Source organism: Ctenopharyngodon idella, chromosome 24 (assembly GCF_019924925.1).
Source record: "Ctenopharyngodon idella isolate HZGC_01 chromosome 24, HZGC01, whole genome shotgun sequence".
NCBI lineage: Eukaryota > Metazoa > Chordata > Actinopteri > Cypriniformes > Xenocyprididae > Ctenopharyngodon > Ctenopharyngodon idella.
In genome coordinates, this window is record NC_067243.1 from 9547495 (window position 1) to 9566367 (window position 18873).

At 36.2% G+C, this 18873-nt stretch overlaps 1 protein-coding gene across 1 annotated transcript; it reads right to left on the minus strand.

The window, feature by feature from the left end:
- Positions 1-481: 481 nt before the first annotated feature.
- rhcgb (Rh family, C glycoprotein b) lies at positions 482-13360 on the minus strand. Its single transcript, XM_051884846.1, has 11 exons — positions 12755-13360; positions 9224-9413; positions 8590-8740; positions 6625-6772; positions 4620-4786; positions 3862-3999; positions 3558-3694; positions 2911-3035; positions 2544-2617; positions 1972-2048; positions 482-1332 (listed from the first exon to the last, which is right to left on the minus strand). The coding sequence occupies exons 1-11, from the start codon at positions 12969-12971 to the stop codon at positions 1302-1304; spliced, it is 1455 nt and encodes a 484-aa protein (XP_051740806.1). The 5' UTR covers positions 12972-13360; the 3' UTR covers positions 482-1301.
- Positions 13361-18873: the final 5513 nt, after the last annotated feature.

The window sequence follows — 18873 nt, forward strand, 5'->3', positions numbered from 1 at the left end:
AAAAGTGTCCAGAATCAGACACATCTGTAAAAATCTGAGTGGAATTGCATTTAAAACCACCTCTAAATGTGGTTTGAATCAGGTTTTGGGAAAAAAAATATATAATAATAATAAATGAGATTATATATATATATACACACACACACACACACACACACACACACTTTTTTTTTTTGCTGTCCAGACATTTAAAAAAACATGGATACAATCAGGATATGTAAAATAAATAAATAAACTGAATTTTGCTGGCAGTCTGAACAGCCTTAGAAAGTTGCCTTGAGCACAAAACGGAAAAATAAATAAATAAATTAAATGTTTTAAGACCGGTGGGCATAATCATATTTATTTTAAAACTAATTCCAATATGCTATAGTTCATGTTTGCGTTTGGTTTGTGTGTGTGTGTGTGTGTGTTGGAAGTTCAAGTATTTCTACAAATGAGTGTGGATTTGTGGAGAAAAAAGGAACACATTAACTTAAGGTAAGAATCACTTCGATAATTTAATCTGGACAGTAGTGAAAGATTTAATATTAGTTTCTTTTTTAATAATCTTACAATAAAGATAACACACTGAAAGGTGAAAACAAATTAAATGTGTATGTTACATTATAAGAGACAGGAGAAACATGTAGGAATATTTACATATAGATATTGCACATTGTTGCCGTTTGTTAAAGCGTTAAGAAAATAAATATTTGATTTAGAGATGTGCACGCATGCTGATTGACATGGACAGGCAAATTATTGGGTAAAATCTATAAATAAGAGATTATAGAATTTTGCTGTTAAGAATGTGAACACAATGTGTGGTTTCTCACCTACAATATTAAGACAAACAATTTCTAATCTTATAAAACAAAAATTACATCACAATGACCAAAAAAATGTTTGAATAACAAATGCTTAAATGAACACCTGTAAAATTCATTTAAAAATGTAACAGCTTGGAGGTTTAGAGGTTGTGGGGTTTTTTTGGTCACATTTTCTCTGAACAAACACATTCACATGAAAGTCACTTTAATCTAGAATCATCTCATTTAAAAAAAAAAAAAAAAATTGATCTTTTTTCATTTTATCATTCTGATTAATCTGATCAGATTTGGATCTGCAAATTGGATAAAATAAATGTATTCTCTGTATCATTAAGATAGTATGGGTCTGTGCTTCATGGAAAGCAGAAGAAATGCTCCTTTGTAATTTTGGCAGGTAGTGAGTATTGTTATCTTCAGGGAAAGCAGCAGGAAAGCAGATGTTTTTCCCAGTGACACGGATTCACATCACTGCAGATCGGATTCCACGTGTTAATGCTGCTCCACGAAGTTTGTCTCTGTCCTGTATGAGAAACCATGTGTTACTTTCAGCTTTCAGTTTGATTTTGCTGGTCCTAAACTCAACGCGGTCATTAAGCGCCACCTTGTGGTGGAGAGAAGAAAACGACTCCTAATGTCACATGATCTGAGATGGCAGCATAGAAATACTATGCATCTAAATGTAATCTTTCTTTCTTTAAAATAAATGTAACATTTAAATAATAATAATAAATTATTATTACTCATTTTATTATGAAAGAGATAATTATAAATACTCATTTATCTATGAATTAATTCATTGTGCATTTTCAATTCAGTGGCTGTTATGCATGTCTAACATTTTCATAATTAAGCTTTAAACAATTGTTACATTTAAATGATTACACTTTTTAAGTGTACAAATGTCTCTGAAAGTACAAAAAGCATCCTGAACTTTAAATGCTTTACCAATGCCTCCATTGGTATTCTGAGCCCTCATGTGCCCCCTGGTGGATATTTTATGCATGACAAGAAATTGTTATTTAGGATATCAGTTATAATTTTACTCGGCCAGAGATTAAAAGGTCTAGAGCTCACATAAACAACTAACTGAAGAAACAGTAACTGAAGAAGACGTGTCCCATTTTAAAAGGAGGGGTCACCGCTTTATTTCTGTACTCACATGTTTGCATGTTTGTTGGGGATCATGTGGTTGTTGTAGGCCAGGATGGGAGGAACACTTTCTTCATCCTCAGGAACCTGCAATGAAATAATAACAATACATTATATTTACAAATTAAATAAAATGTAGCTATATATATATATACACACACACATACAAAAAAATACAAATAAATAAATAATTGTGCTGGGTTGATTATGTAATTCCTTACATTATATTAAGGTAATATAATCGGACTTTTGATCTAACTCGTTTATCACATTGATTTGAATAGGATAATCTTGTACCATATTGATATAAAAAAAATACAAAGAGAAAGAATTTTATATTCCGTTCTTTGTTATCAACAATATGAAGTGCATTAAATATTACATTATGTCAGGGTTTCCCAGAATGAGGTTCATGATGGAACGACAGGGGGTTTGTGGGTTTAATGAAAAGCTATTAAGTAATTTATAATTAATAATAAGCTAATAAGTAATAAAAAATAAAATCAAAATAAAACACCAAATTTAAAAAAAAAAAAAAAAAAAAAAAAAAAAAAAAAAAAAAAAAATTAAATAAAGTCTGACCTCCCAATAGATCTCGTCATCAAAGCAGTTTTCATCTGCAGGATCACCCCAGATGGGCAGCTTCAGAACCAGGCCTGTTGGTGTAACAATACAGTTATGTCAACATGATAAATGTGACATTTCCATTACAAACTGAAATCGAATACACCTGTCCATTCATGTCAGGTGAAGATCAGGTGTGTTTGTAGAATGTCATCCGACCCTGTCTTCTCTAGTTTTCATGTTACAAACACCACACCTGTGCCATTACATGACAAACAATTGCAACAAAGCCCTTAGGTCCGCAAGCTTTTCATAAGTATTATAAGGTGTGCTGCTGCATCACAATATGCACTTAAAATGGATTAATCTTTCAAAAGACTCTTACCAACTAATATGCCACCTCCGATTCCAAAACATAAGGCCACACACAGTCCTGCTGCCTGGTATCCTCCCTGGACAGAGGGCACCCGTTTCTCAAATTGTTCCGTAAAGTCAAATGTATTTTTCAACCTGAAATGGACAAATATGGCACAATATATACATTTTTCGCCGCTAGAGGTCACTTATTAAAAAAAAAAAAAAAAAAAAAAGTAGCTTGCTGATGCCTTGATTTTGCGGAATCATGGGACGTGTTGTCTTCACGTCTACAGCTTGTGGAAAAGAATCCAACGGGACTCGTGCAGAAATCATATTCATGGATGAGCTAACGTATTAAAGAATTATTAACATTACTATAGTATGAAGCAGGGTGTGGCTGAAAACCTTTGGAGCAGAACGAGGCCGCTGGAGTGATTGATAATGAGAGACGAGCGCGACACACGACTCAGGAGCAGTGGAGCTTTAAAACATTACTATTAGTAATAATAATAATTATAATAATAATATTGATGATGATGATGATATTGCTAATTATAATAAATAGCATTATTAATATTAGTATTAAATACTATTAAGAAAAAGTAGTATTTTCATTACTATGACATATATATATATATATATATATTATATTTATTTTTTGTACTGTTTACTGACCCTAGATCTCCATAAACACTGTTGGTGGCGGCAGCGGCTGAGATGGCGCCCACAATTCCTCCAATGACCCCTGGCATAGCGTGCAGGTTATGGATGCCACACGTGTCCTGAATCTTCAGTTTCTCCTCCAAGATCGGCTGAGGAGCAGAGACAAATGAGAGGTTTATGCAATCATAACAGAAGACAATTTCAGCAAAGTTTTTACTGTAACAAAATTCTTGATTGAAAAAAATCCAGCTAAATAAATAACTCTCACTGTCTATGAGAATTATCTGGAATAATTCCTCTGACATGTAAGACTCACCGATAAATAAATGTAACCCAGTGTGGAAATGATGCCACAGAAGAATCCCACAATCAAAGAACCGTATGGCATCAGCATAAACTCAGCTGCTGTTCCCACAGCAACTCCGCCTGCCAGTGTGGAATTCTGGATGTGAACCTGGAAGGGAAAAAAAAAACCCATGCCATTTTAAACAGCATCAACCTCTGGCAGGATTGGGATTCTTTCCATTAAATTAAAAATGCATCATTTAGTTTCAAATTCACATTTGCATTTCAAAACAGGTTAAATGAGGAACTGAATTACTGACTGGACAAGCCATGGAAATTCAGTGGCCAACCACAAGCCTCCAATAAACTTCCATGGCTAGTAATTGCATGTAGTAATAAAAAAAAAAAAACTACTACTACTACTACTTACTACTTACTACTACTACTACTACTACTACTACTACTATCTAGCCAATACAATAATTAAAACAGATCATAACTACAAAAATGTGTTATATATTCAGTATATTAATATGAATCATTTCCATGGCATTGCCATGACACAATATTTTATTGTATTAATTTCTGTAAGCTTTCCAGACCTGGAATTCACATTTCTAAAATAATCTAAAATTTCCAGGTTTTTTTTATGACCCTGTGAAAAAATAAAATAAAATATTTCTACTTTGATCATGTCTCATCTTGCAAATAAGTGAGTCAGGTCTGCAAAAAAAAAAACAAAAAAAACAAAACAAACAAAAACAACTATTATTAATAAAGGATGCTTACCATGTCTAGTTTCCCTGTTTTCTCAAACAGGCTGGACATGGCGACTGTAGTGAGGACGGTGGAGGCCAAGGCCAGGTATGTGTTGATGGCAGCTCTGTGCTGACCGTCTCCATGATCAGCAATGGCAGAGTTGAAACTTGGCCAGAACATCCACAGGAAGAGGGTTCCTGCACAAGACACCAGAATGCAAACACTATCTGAGCCTTCAGTGAATCTTTGCATCAGTGTCCTTTTGTGTATTTCACTTGTTCACTTTCCCACATTCTTTAAAATATCTTCATTTGTATTCAACATTACAAAAAAAATGTATACATGTTTGAAAAGCCTGAGGGTGAGTAAATGATGAGAGAATTTTCATTTTTGGGTAAACTATCCCTTTAAGCCTAGTCCCAGACTAAAATGCATGTTTGAGCTGAAAGCAACTTGCACTGACGTATCTTAAAATATGTCAGTGCCATTGTTTTGCAGATGCACACCAGTAATGTTTTTTTTTTCTAAGGCACGTTTGTAAAAGCTTAAATTTATCTTAAATATACTTAAAGGTGACCTATAATGCCCCTTTCACAAGATGTAATATAAGTCTCTGGTGTCCTCAGAATGTGTCTGTGAAGTTTTATCTCAAAATACCCCACAGATCGTTTATAATAGCTTGTAAAATTTGCCCCTATTTGGGTGTGATCAAAAATATGCCATTTTTGTGTGTGTCCCTTTAAATGCAAATGAGAAGAAAAAAAAATTAATCAAACAATTTAACTTTTTTTTTTTTCCATCAATAATCAAAGCTAGTGTGTCGATTTAATTAAAAATCTATACATTATATATTTTAAAATATTACATAATTCATCAATGCCAGTTTGTCATGTATAATACACCAACCAATCGTAATATGGCACAAGAAGTTCAAATTTCATTGGACAATGTGAAGTAGAGCGGTAGTTTTCCATTCTAATTCATTAATCGGTTGAAAATTACATGGACAGATGAGCTTGCATTTGTGGAGCGATTTCTGCGGTTTGTGTCATTTTATAAATCAAACTGCATCGCTGACAAAATGGATGTTAACTGACTACAACGCACTGCACCATGCAGCACCAAAACTCGCATTAATGGTAAGTAGTGTTCAATTCATTTAGTGTATTTATGTATATAGATACACCGTTTACTATTTGATGAAATTATCATTGTTAATGAAGCCCAAGTGCCACCTACAGGCCTATTATGTGAAGTGTAGGCTGGCGAAATGGTGACGTGAAAGGACTGTATTATATGACCATTTTTGATAATTATGCGGCATTATGAAAAAAGTCTCTTAAGTTCAATCAGTTTTGCTTCACAGAAATAAATTATATTTTGAAGTATATTAAAATAGAAAACCATTATTTTAACTGTAATAATATTTCACAATATTACTGTTTCTTTCTGTATTTTTGATTAAATAAATGCAGGCTTGATGAGACTTTTCTTACATTGTTCAAACTGGAGTCGGACACTGATGGAGAGACTATTAGAATGAAGTTACAACTATTAGAATGAAACTGGACGTTTCTGAACGGTTAGTGGATAAATTTATGTAGTTGCTGTGGAGTTGATTCAACTCATCGACTAGCATGTGCCGTCATGTTAATCTTTTGTGCAAATCCAGGGTTGAATTGACCCTCGTCGGTGAAGCAGTCTTGTGTTAAATGATGGCATGGTAACAACACTCTACTACAACAAATCTTCCTCTTCTCTAAAGCAGCCCAACATGACCTCACCCTCTTTGTTGCGTGTTCTCTGGGACAGGGTTTATGTAAATTTTAGGGTTTGTGATGTCACTAACCCGGGAAGAAGCTCGTTGTAGTCCCTACCAGCTGTTTGTTGTAGTCCTTAAACAGCGACTTCTTTAAAAGAAAATATCTCCCTTTGCATTGAACTTTGAGCGTCGTAACTTTGCAGATGTTGTTTATGCTCAAACAGCAACATTACACACTAAATAAAGTGAAATCACCCCTTTATGGACTCTTACCAATCATGGCGAACACGTCCGAGTGGTAGACAGACCCGTTCATATGTTTGCTTTTATCCAAATTAGGCCGATACAAAACCCATGAAATGGACAGACCATAATAAGCTCCAAAAGTGTGGATCACCATGGAGCCGCCAGCATCTTTAGCCTAACAGGGATTGAATCAATAAACAAAGGTTAGCATGAAGCTATTTGATGTCCTTCATCTGAACTCAATACTTTTAATGGCTCTTAGCTTTGAGCTCATCAACAGTTCATGCTAGTGTACACAAACATACTGACAGAGTTAACCTTGAGCAGATAAAACACTGTGAATGAGATATGAATGCAATTCCATATAGTTTTACCTGCTGGGTTTGAAAAAAAAAAAAATTTATATATATATATATATTATATATAAGTTGGATTTTAAATTTCATGGCATAAAAACCATCTCAAAAAAGTTGGGACAAGGCCATGTTTACCACTTCTTTTTAGAACAGTCTGCAAACGTCTGGGGACTGAGGAGACAAGTTGCTCAAGTTTAGGAATAGGAATGTTGTCCCATTCTTGTCTCATACAGGCTTCTAGTTGCTCAACTGTCTTAGGTCTTCTTTGTGGCATCTTCCTCTTTATGATGCGCCAAATGTTTTCTATGGGTGAAAGATCTGGACTGCAGGCTGGCCATTTCAGTACCCGGATCCTTCTTCTACGCAGCCATGATGTTGTAATTGATGCAGTATGTGGTCTGGCATTGTCATGTTGGAAAATGCAAGGTCTTACCTGAAAGAGACGACGTCTGGATGGAAGCATATGTTGTTCTAGAACTTGGATATACCTTTCAGCATTGATGGTGCCTTTCCAGATGTGTAAGCTGCCCATGCCACACGCACTCATGCAACCCCATACCATCAGAGATGCAGGCTTCTGAACTGAGCGCTGATAACAACTTGGGTTGTCCTTGTCCTCTTTAGTCTGGATGACATGGCGTCCCAGTTTTCCAAAAAGAACTTCAAATTTTGATTCGTCTGACCACTGAACAGTTTTCCACTTTGCCACAGTCCATTTTAAATGAGCCTTGGCCCAGAGAAAACGCCTGCGCTTCTGGATCATGTTTAGACATGGCTTCTTTTTTGACCTATAGAGTTTTAGCCGGAAGTATTCTGTAAGTATTCCTGAGCCCATGTTGTGATTTCCATTACAGTAGCATTCCTGTATGTGATGCAGTGCCGTCTAAGGGCCCGAAGATCACGGGCATCCAGTATGGTTTTCTGGCCTTGACCCTTATGCACAGAGATTGTTCCAGATTCTCTGAATCTTTGGATGATATTATGCACTGTAGATGATGATAACTTCAAACTCTTTGCAATTTTTCTCTGAGAAACTCCTTTCTGATATTGCTCCACTATTTTTCGCCACAGCATTGGGGGAGTTGGTGATCCTCTGCCCATCTTGACTTCTGAGAGACACTGCCACTCTGAGAGGCTCTTTTTATACCCAATCATGTTGCCAATTGACCTAATAAGTTGCAAATTGGTCCTCCAGCTGTTCCTTATATGAACATTTAACTTTTCCGGCCTCTTATTGCTACCTGTCCCAACTTTTTTGGAATGTGTAGCTCCTGCATTTGTGGAGCGATTTCTGCGGTTTGTGTCATTTTATAAATCAAATTGCATCGCTGACAAAATGGATGTTAACTGACTACAACGCACTGCACCATGCAGCACCAAAACTCGCATTAATGGTAAGTAGTGTTCAATTCAATTTTTTTTTTTTTTTTTTTTTTTTTACAATGATCGAGTAAAAATACTTTATTTTATTTTATTAATGATAATATAATAAAAAATATTTGTACTTTTAAGTTGACAACATGAACAATTCGGTGATTGTATATGTATAAAACACTTTATTGATGTTAAAACATTTTATTAATATCTTAGGTGCAGGTTAACTTTGACAGCCTAATTGAACAGCGATCAGACTCACATGGAGGACACTCAGGATGATGTTCTCTTCAATGGCGAACAGCGTGACCCCGAACAGCGTCATCACCAACAGCTGCACAGGACTGACCTTTCCTAGCACGGCACCGTAGGCGATCAGACACCCCGCCACACAGAAATCTGCATTGATCAATCTGAACACAGAGGAAACAAACTCTTAAATGAAACATTTCTACCTTTCTTTTCAGCCCTGAATTTGCATTATGTTTGAAGCAGTCCAATTCAGGGTGAAGAGTACACAAACCACACTAAAGAGCTGGATTAAAAATTTGGCATTTTTATAACTTTTTTTAGGTTCATATCCTTCATACAAAGTAGCAAACAGTGCTGGATACAAAATAAACAGTATAAAATGCCTGCATCTGCATTCTAGGATCAAAACAAATTCTTCATTCCCACAGAGAAATAACACCTGCAAAGTTGTATTGTGTTATCAACACTAGATTCACATGCAAAAACTGCTGCTTTTCTAAATAAAACCTTAAATCAGCTAATTCTGGTGCAGAGAATCAAATACCAGTATTAATTGCTGGACAGTATAAATGTATCTGGTTTTAAATAAAACTTTTTTGGCCCCTTTGGCAACCGTAATAGCTCACAAAAGAGAATAAACGTACTGTTCTATACCGATGTGGATTTTTCCATCTTCTTTCAGAGAATGGAACCAGCCTTGCATCAGAAGAGCCCACTGAATGCCGAAAGCTGCAATCAGGAAGTTGAATCCAACAGCACCAAAGCTATAGCGCTTCAGGAAGGTCATGAGAAACCCAAAACCCACAAAGATCATGACATGAACATCCTGAAAACCTGCAGGAAAACAAACAAAAAATGTCCAATTCACTTAAGCAAGATCATATCGAGAATCACTGGAAATCAGCCGAAATAGAAAGAGGTGTTGTCAAGGGTGTAAACACATATTCACAACAGGAAAAACCCAGAACGGTTGAAAAATAATCTGAATATTTGTTCTATGGTGATTAGGTCCATTAAGACGGATGTCCTTTAGACCAGGGATTTTTTTTGTTGGACCAACTTTTTTTTTTTTTGATGCCAAGGACCCCTAAATATGATGATCCCTTTCCTAAAATATATAGGCAATGTTGGGGGTAATGCATTAAAAGTAACACAAATTACTCACAACTAAATATCCAAATTACTTTTTCTAATTAGTAACGCAAGTTACTTTGTTTTTCCCATTTATTTACTGACACCACTCCTCTCTGTATTTAAAATCACTTTATTAACCAATGTCTTTGCTGCTAATCTTCAATGATCCAATTCAACCGTACAAATAAACAAAAATGACTTGGAAAACGTCACATTTCAGTTTTTGTTTTTATTGCAGAAGTAAGAGTAAGAGCTGCGCCCCCTACTGTACAGGCATGAATTTGCATTTCCTTCAGCCTGAGGCTTATATTTATTTCACTTTTGGTGTGAAAGGACTTTACATTTACATTGTTATTAAAAAAAAAAAAAATAAGCAAGCAAGTCCAGCCCAGATGAGAAAAAGTAACGTAACGCATTACTTTCCGTAAAAAGTAACAAAGTAACGCAATTAACCCTTCGCTGGGAGCTTGATTGACAAGCGATCTAACCAATCATAACGCAGAGTCCGCCATTTTGTCCGACAAAGCAGTCAGGAGTTAGAAGATTAACCTCGTGGGACTTGAACTTGAAAAATGGTGTGTACTGACGTCTTTCCACGTTTGACACAACATTCCTTCTCATGTTCATTCATGTTTATTTGATGCTATTAATTAACTAGTAGGAAGAGAAGATCGTTTCACGAGCTGCTTGAGCTGAGGCGCTACCGCAATCTGTCACGACACATTAAAGAGCCACAAAACGGTTTTATTGTTCGAATTTCTTTAAAAAAAAAAAAATTACACAATTTGAAAGCTGGGACTTTGTTTAATATCATAAGTAACCTGCTCTGTCCTGTCTGTTGACGTGTTGTCAGTGTCCTCTTTGCTCCGCGATGTATTTTTCACTCTGTGGCATGACAGCACCATGGCTTGTCGGACAAAGCAACAGTAACTAAGGGGCGGGTCTTTGCGATGGGTCAATTAATTACTTCTTTAGGGAGTAACACAATATTGTAACGCATCACTGTTAAAAGTATCTTTACCAAACATTGTATACACCGGCATCTCTCTCTCTCTCTCTTTCTCTCTCTCTCTCTATAATATATGAGAATTTATGTAAACTACTGTTTAAACGTTTTGTGTCAGTAAGATTTTTGAATGTTTTTGAAAGAAGTCTCTTATGCTGACCAAAATGTATTTTATTCCTGTGATGGCAAAGCTGAATTTTAAGCCTTCAGTGTCACATGATCCTTCAGAAATCATTCTAATATGCTGATTTGGTGCTCAAGAAATGTCTTATTATTATCAATGTGGAAAACAGTTTTTGTGGAGACTGTGATATTTTTTAGGGATATATTTTTGATGAATAGAAATTTTAAAAGAACAGCATTTATTTGATTTTTTTTTTTTTTTTTTTTTTTTTTTTTTTAAATATCTTCACTGTTACTTTTAATCAATTGAATGCATTCATGCTGAATGAAAATGTTAATTTATGGAATATACAGTATAAACAGATTTTATGTTTATTTATTATTTTTTAAACTTTTAACTTATAGACTTTAGAAATCAGAATGAAATAGTACCATTAACCAAATTCGTTGAATGTAAAATGTATAAACTATGATTTTAAAGCATATTTCATTAATATGAAAATACTTTTAGCATTTCTTGCCATAAGCAATAAGAAGACAAAAGATTTAAGACAAAATGTATATTTACAACAAAAAAATCCAGTTGCATCACTCTCATATGACTAAGGACACAACTGCAATCTGAGCCTTTTGGTGACATAACGGAGGTCAAAGCAGCAGCAAATTTGACTAAATTGTAGCAGAGATGAAAATGAACGACACCACAGTTTCTCAGAACAGGAAGGGGTTGGGCTGGTAATTGTGGAGATGTTTTCTCCCACAGTATACATGCAAGGACATCTAGATGCTGGTGACACCACAAAAAAAAAAAACTGCTAATGACAACAGACAGTGCTGTGGTTTCTGAACAAGCCCTTATTTGCACAGATAAAAAAAGAGCCTGCTGGCCATTGTTACCATGAAATCTCTTCTGGAAACTGACAACACTTTGCTTCTTTAGAAAGGTTATCCTTTCATTCTGGCCTGGCATGAAGCTTCACCTTGAAATCCTTCTCAACCAATGATGCAGGGGATACAAAACTCCAGCTTTCAGCTCGGTGTCAAAAAACAACCAGAACTCCCACAGTAGCATCTGCCTGGATCAATTACAAGATGTCTGGACGGTGTTTATACATAAAGAACATTTTCTGTGCCAAGTAACTCAAGTTCATTCGGATATAGCAGGTGTGATACATTTGTTTACAGGCACATTAAATGGTATCAAATCTCACACCAACAAATGAGGTACATGGAGCTCATCATCACTCTGTATTTATACCAAACTACACCCAATTACAACTAACACAAGTGGACTACTAGAAGATGAACTCCAACAGACTTCTTCTGCGACAGTCACACCTCAACCATGACAAAACTCGTTCAATGACATCTGATCGGTCCGCAAACAATAGTTTGTGTCTGAGTTCATACTCCACCTGTCATCCAACACTTGAAACGTTGATATTTGGAGAACAGTGGAGAGTCTGGCTAGACGACTGAAGATCTATACATGACTGAAAAATTCAACCACACCTTCAAAGAATCAAAAGACGACAATGGATACTGATCCTTATATAATCAAAGAGCAAATGAATCCTCTACCATCCCCTGTACCACAGTCCCAAGTGCATAAGGAGGTACGCATGTTTCCAAGTGTATAAGCAAGAGAAAAGCTGATAAATATTAATATCACAATCAATGAATGGTGATGAATTTGTTGATAATATGACCATGACATTACACCAACAAATATTATATCATTTATTTATTTTGTAGATTATTTTTGTAGTTTAATACTATATCCTAGATAGGTTTAAACACTCATAACAAAATTGTAATAAGGGAAATAAAATGATAAATTACTTTAAATAGGCAATAATTAAAAAAAAAAAAAAATAAAAAAAAAAGAAAGAAAACAAAATGATGCACTTACTTGGATATCTGAAGTAGAAGTCATTCTCAATATCACTTGAGATATTTTCGTCCTTTTTGTGTTCAACCCAGTGTGTATCTGACTCCTTATTATACCGTATAAATACCCCAAAAAGAATAATCATAGACAACTGCCAGACGAAACACACGGCAGGTAAACTGAATTTAATGTTAGTATTCTTTGGCCGGTAGCACATGTTCGCAATGAAGTTCCCCATGTCTGCAGGTCGTTCACTGAGAGGACTGGTGATGTTGTTAAGAGATGTGGACGCGCATTAGAGTCACTTTTAAACGCAGCGGGAGCGCGGAGGTGTGTCTGTATCTCCATCTCTCGGCCCCCTTCTTTAGAAAAAGAAAAAAATCTTTGCGAGAAACGTCTGGATGACTGATTGCTAAGTCATGCCACATGTTGCTTTTGACACAGGTTGATGATGCGAATTGGAATTTAAAGCACATGTTTTGTTGCTGGGATATCTGGAATCAGTTCAGTTGTTATATGTGTATTTGGATATTTCATGGTAAAACTTTTAATTTTAGAATTTAGAATGAATCTGTTCGGCGAAACCGCATTTTTTTTCCGCCACGGAACGTCTGACGCCATATGCCTTAAATCAGAACGCTATCAAGATGTCGCCATTTACGCGGGAAATTATTTGGCTACGTTCAAAATGAACAGCTAGTGTACTACATCCTGAATTCAAAGAAATACTATACACTTATGTGTCACATGGCGTTTTAAATTAAGCATAATTTTATTCATTAATTTTTTGTTAATTAAGAATACTTTTTTGTTAATTGTTCTGTTGTAAGAACTAAGTTTGAGTTGATAAGTCAACTTTTAGATTCATAACTATTCGATTGGTTTTACTTAAATCATAACATAACCTTGAATTATTTTTTATTTTATTTAAGAGAAAGATAACCTACAAATAAACTCAATGCTCAGATTTTGTTTCATTCATGCATTCAAATATTTAAACACATTTATCAAATAAATTAACAAATTGCCCAGACAAAAATCCCTGCACATAGAACATTTGAACGTTTTGTTTTTGCTGGGATTCTTGTCATTGTAACTGGATCTGGCCAAGGAGGAGTCAGTTTATTTTATTTTATTTTTTAATTAATTTGCTAAAGGAGGCAATTATCCCTAATTGCGGAGCATTTTTTTCGTTGGTACATAATACACGCATTTGTGCAATGTCCATGTATGTTACAGTTAAGCTTGGTAAGCTTTTCTTTCTCCAGGCATTGACTCAGTGCTGGACGTCAGTGGGCTGAACTTGTTAATGATTGATCAGACAGAATATGTGCTTGTATGCATGAATGAGACCATTAATTTTCACTGTTGCCCCTTGAAATTAATAGTGAAGATTGAGAACTTTGACATGATGAAAGTGTAATTCCTGAGGCTCAAAATATTTTTAGAAAAGGGACACATCCTGCTTAAACGGACCATTTCCTGTCTCCATTGGGTATTTGACATTGTCCCAAATGGCACACTTAATGTGTACTTGTGGTCTTACGATGGTTGTCAAATGTCCCATTTGTTCTGACAGTCTATTTGGCATTATGTTACCGAAGTATGGACTCGGAGAAGGACGGGCAAGGCTTTAGGACGACATGTTTAATCGGTTCCTATGGCAGAGGTTATAGAGTGCAACAGTGCTTGTCCACTTTTTCAGCTGCATTAGTTCCTGAAGTATTTTGTCCATTCATTTCTCCCATGGGGATTTCAAAATAGCCTTCATTAAAATGTTTTAAGCTAAGAACCAAGCCAACTTTGATTTGAAGAAAAAAAGTTTTTGAAAATCGGACAAAAATATAAAGGTACAAGACTATGTACTTAACGGATTTAGTGAGGGAAAGAACTACAATCCCATTAAGCATTGCAAACAGCATAATCGAATTAAAAACGATGGAGAAATATAAAACTACTCATTTAAAAATGTTGATTATATAGGCTGTATAAAACAATATATTTTAAGATTATTGCAAAATATGCATATATTCAAATATTTAAATATTTTGAGAGTGTAGGGAGACCGATTTGATTACATAATTTGCGGTGCTTTGAGGGAGTGGGTGGAGCTAAAGAGATCTTTTGGCAACTTTGGCATTTTTCGCTTGTTTCGAGGCTTTGATTTGTGGAATTTTCTGTACAGCTGTCAAGATTATGTTCTAGTCTGTTTAGTTTTTTAGATCTGCCTTGGGTCTTCCGGTCTCCAGGATTCCCTGGCTCCACCTCCAGCCACCAAACCCCTTTACTCCACCTTGGCTTGTTGGCCAGTCGGCTCCGCCTTGGCTCCCCTCTCCCTTGGCTCCACCTGGGGCCGCCGTCCTTACAGCTCCACCAGGCTCCCTCGTCCCTCCGGCTCCGCCTTGGTCAGTCGTCCCTCTACCTGTACCGTGGACTTCCAGACCTTCAGATGCGCTTCATCCCTCCGCCCCTTCTGCTCCTTCAGGCATCGCCTTCCCTCCGACTCTGCCTTGGTCCTCGGTCTCCACTTCGTATGCTTGTCACTGCGGCTCCTGCGTATTCCCTTTGGATTTTGTTTATTAAAGACTGTTTTGAATTCTCCATCGCTGCACGCTTCATTACAGCCAGCGTGACAACAGCACCATGGGTAATGTAGTTTTTCACCAAGAATTCTACTGTTAAACATGATTATTTTAAAATAAGCTGAAATAATGCGGGCTGACATGGTCAACAGAAGCAAATAACACTGATTATCAACCTCGTAGCTCACAGGAGGTCTGTATTTAAAGGTTTATATGGAGAAAATGTTCTTATTTCCGGAACCCGACTGTTGCGCTCTATACCACAAAGTGGACTAGATATGCTTCAGGGAATTGCTGTAGCCACTATACCCAGCCTAGACACTGACATGTTTATGCTCCCATTAGATCCAGACAGTTTATTTTGAAGGTTTTCACTGGAGGGTTTAAACCTCCACCAGTTTCGTGTATAGTAATTAGTACGTAGTGTTCTTACATGTGCACTGTAAATGTTATCCGTCGCGCTCTGTTAACGGTCTTCTGGCTGCAGGCATCACTCGGTGGACGTTCTGGTTATCCTAGATCTTTGAGTGCTAAATATAATTTGTTACTGATTCATGTAATATGTGGCTTTATGCATGAGTAAGACTTTTCTTGTTGTATTCTTTATCTTTGCAAATGTAAAAACAAAGCATTATTATTTGCTTTTAAGGTTCATGTATACTCACTCCATTTGAATTCAATTTCTATTTTCCCTTGTTTAAGTCCTAAGGGTCATTGTGAGGAGAGGGGCTCGTTCTGTTTAAGCAAACTCTTTCCCCTCTCCGTTGAGCATTTGTTAAGTGATCATTAGTTTTTTGTATGTCTCCTCTGACTCTGTCTTTATATAATATAATATGCCTCTTTTTAATTTGTTTCTCTTATGTAATGCATTGTACCCGATTTAAGAGATTAGCATAAAATGATAAGTAATCATAAATTACGGCCATTTAGTTGTTTCAGTATTGGCCAATTAAAAATCCTTTTTGTTGGACTGACTGGAATGTTAAACGATGGAACATTTAAATATGGGTTTTACTGATTGCGTAAGGTAATCTCACATAATTATGTGAGCATTTTAAACATGTGTCCTCTGTTTAAGTGTTAAGAGGGGCCATTGAACCCTTATTTTCACCTTGAATGTTTAGTCATCACTGTCCCATTGATTGATGCTGAATGAGGTTAAAATAAAGTCAAGGTTTGACCTCTATTGGTTGAGTCAAACCCCACAGCAACAAGTAGGCCTAGAATCAGCTAGATAAAAGGCTAATATATCACCTCTTGAGTGTTTGTGGTACCAGGTTAGAAGGCAGATAAAAGGACCTGTACACAAGATGCACAGCAGGGCTTTTGTTGTGGTGTGAAACAGATGACACAGGTCTCCTCAGACCGGTTTAGTGTTAGTTACAGCAACCATCACCTGGAATTAATAGGTATTTGAGGCCACAGAGAGCGTTTAAACGACGCCAGAGTGACTTTACGTTGTCTGGGTTGAATCCTCTCGGGCGTGCGGTTTCGGTTCGACACGCGGGAGGGATATTACCTCAGTGAGCTGTAAATGGGACAGTCAAACTGCGCTTTGAGGTGAAATTCCTGTCGAATAACTATAATGAGCCACAAGGGAAGATTAATATCTTTTAACCATCAAACTAGCTTCTCTTTCAGGCTCCTTTTGTAATGAAGAAACATACACAGCTGGCTTGAATGAGCGTCGTTAGTTGGGGCGGTGCGCGTGTCGTGTAGCAGAACCAGCTTTGTTCGATCTGATCAAGAACTGATTCAGACAAAACGGTGTCCACTTACCTGGCGTTCTATGGAATACTGCCATTATGTACAGTTCAGATGTCAGACTGTTTGTTTGGGATGGAACAATCTGTAATGGAACCGTGATATTATCAGGAATCATGTTTATAGTGTAGGCCAAGGGCGTTTCCTCTGAAGAGGCAAGGGAGGCAGTGCCTCCTCAAAAAAAAATAAAAAATAAAAATAGGATGAGAAATTAATCCATATTACATATAAAACAACACAAATATTACAAATTATGACATTAAAAAGAGAGCAAGTCACTCGTATTTCTGAAGGAACACTGCCCAACAGCGACACCCTCAGGTAAAGTTACAGCAGGAGTCATGCCTCCCTTTCTACTCATAGAACACCATTAGAACCCCTAATAATTGGGTAATTGAGAATGAATGGGGGAAAGTCACGTGAGAGGCGGCAATGTCTCCATCGCGCTATGATTGGATGTAAATGGTTATGATTGGATATGATTGGTTTGTGTGATAAATCCCGCCTCTCGTTTACATGCACGTTCCGCGCGTCAGTTTGAATGAACAAATGATGGAGTCAATGGGAAGACTAATTGAAAAGTAAGTGAACAGATCACCCAGTTAGATATCACCGCTTTATGTCATGTCAAAATCAAACTTGAAATGGACTGAAAACACGATGACTGCGGGTTTTAGTGCAATCAGCTTGGTGAAATTAAAAATACATCTTCGTGTCTGTGACAGACGGTGTTTATGGAGCATGACTGATGATCCAAAATAGCCTAAGTTGACTATTAAAAAGAAAAACATGTTTGTATAAACATTGTATAATTGTTACAGCCTTTAGTTATTATTTTGGAATGAATGTAGAAATGCTTAAAAGACTAACTTGATGAGATTGACTTGGTTTTGATAAATAGAACATTTATTAAAATACATTGTTAATGTAAAATTACAAAATAGAATTGTATCTGGTTTCTTTTTTTTTTTTTTTGATGTAAAGTAATGTTCATTTAACAAGGAAGATGTGTCAACGTTAAAAGTAATGCACATGAATTAACATTTTATTCATAAAAAATAAAAAAATGTGCCTCCTTATTTCAGAACACCACTGCACGCCTTGTCCTGAGACAAATGGTTGATGTAATTTTATAATTAAATACATGAAGTATTTAATAACTGAGTTTAAACTGGAAATAAAATATAAATAAAATAATGAAACATTAATGTAGCCTACAAAGCAAACAAATGCTTATTTTATTCCCCAAATCTAAATATTTTAACCGCGATTCCACCTCAGACCACTAGAGAGCGCTATAGAGAAGGATTTCAAGTATTGTGCTGAATGGAAGTACTTTTACTATTGCTGTAGTATCGGCTATACCATGTTGTGAACATGATTTTTTTTGTATGCATGTATGTAAAGAATACCCAGATCACCAAATATATCTGCTAAAATAAATGCCAAGAAATGATCAGTGAATTAAACACACGTGATAAGGCCTGCAGATGAAAATGAGCTTGTATGGCTGAATCTGTCACATTTACATGATGGACACAAGCCTCATATTGATTAATGTGCATTGTCTCTTTAAAAATAAATAAACGTAGATAAACTGTTTGAAATGTTTGTTGTATTATTGTTTGTAGATGGCACTGTCACTTATTCCCCCGGTTACACAGACTAGCCTTAAAGGCACAATATGTAATAATTTTCGCCGCTAGATGTCGCTTATTCAAAACAAAGGCGTAGCGGATATGACGTCATTGACAGGCGATGCAATGACACGCTCCGTGTCCTGGTTAAAATTGC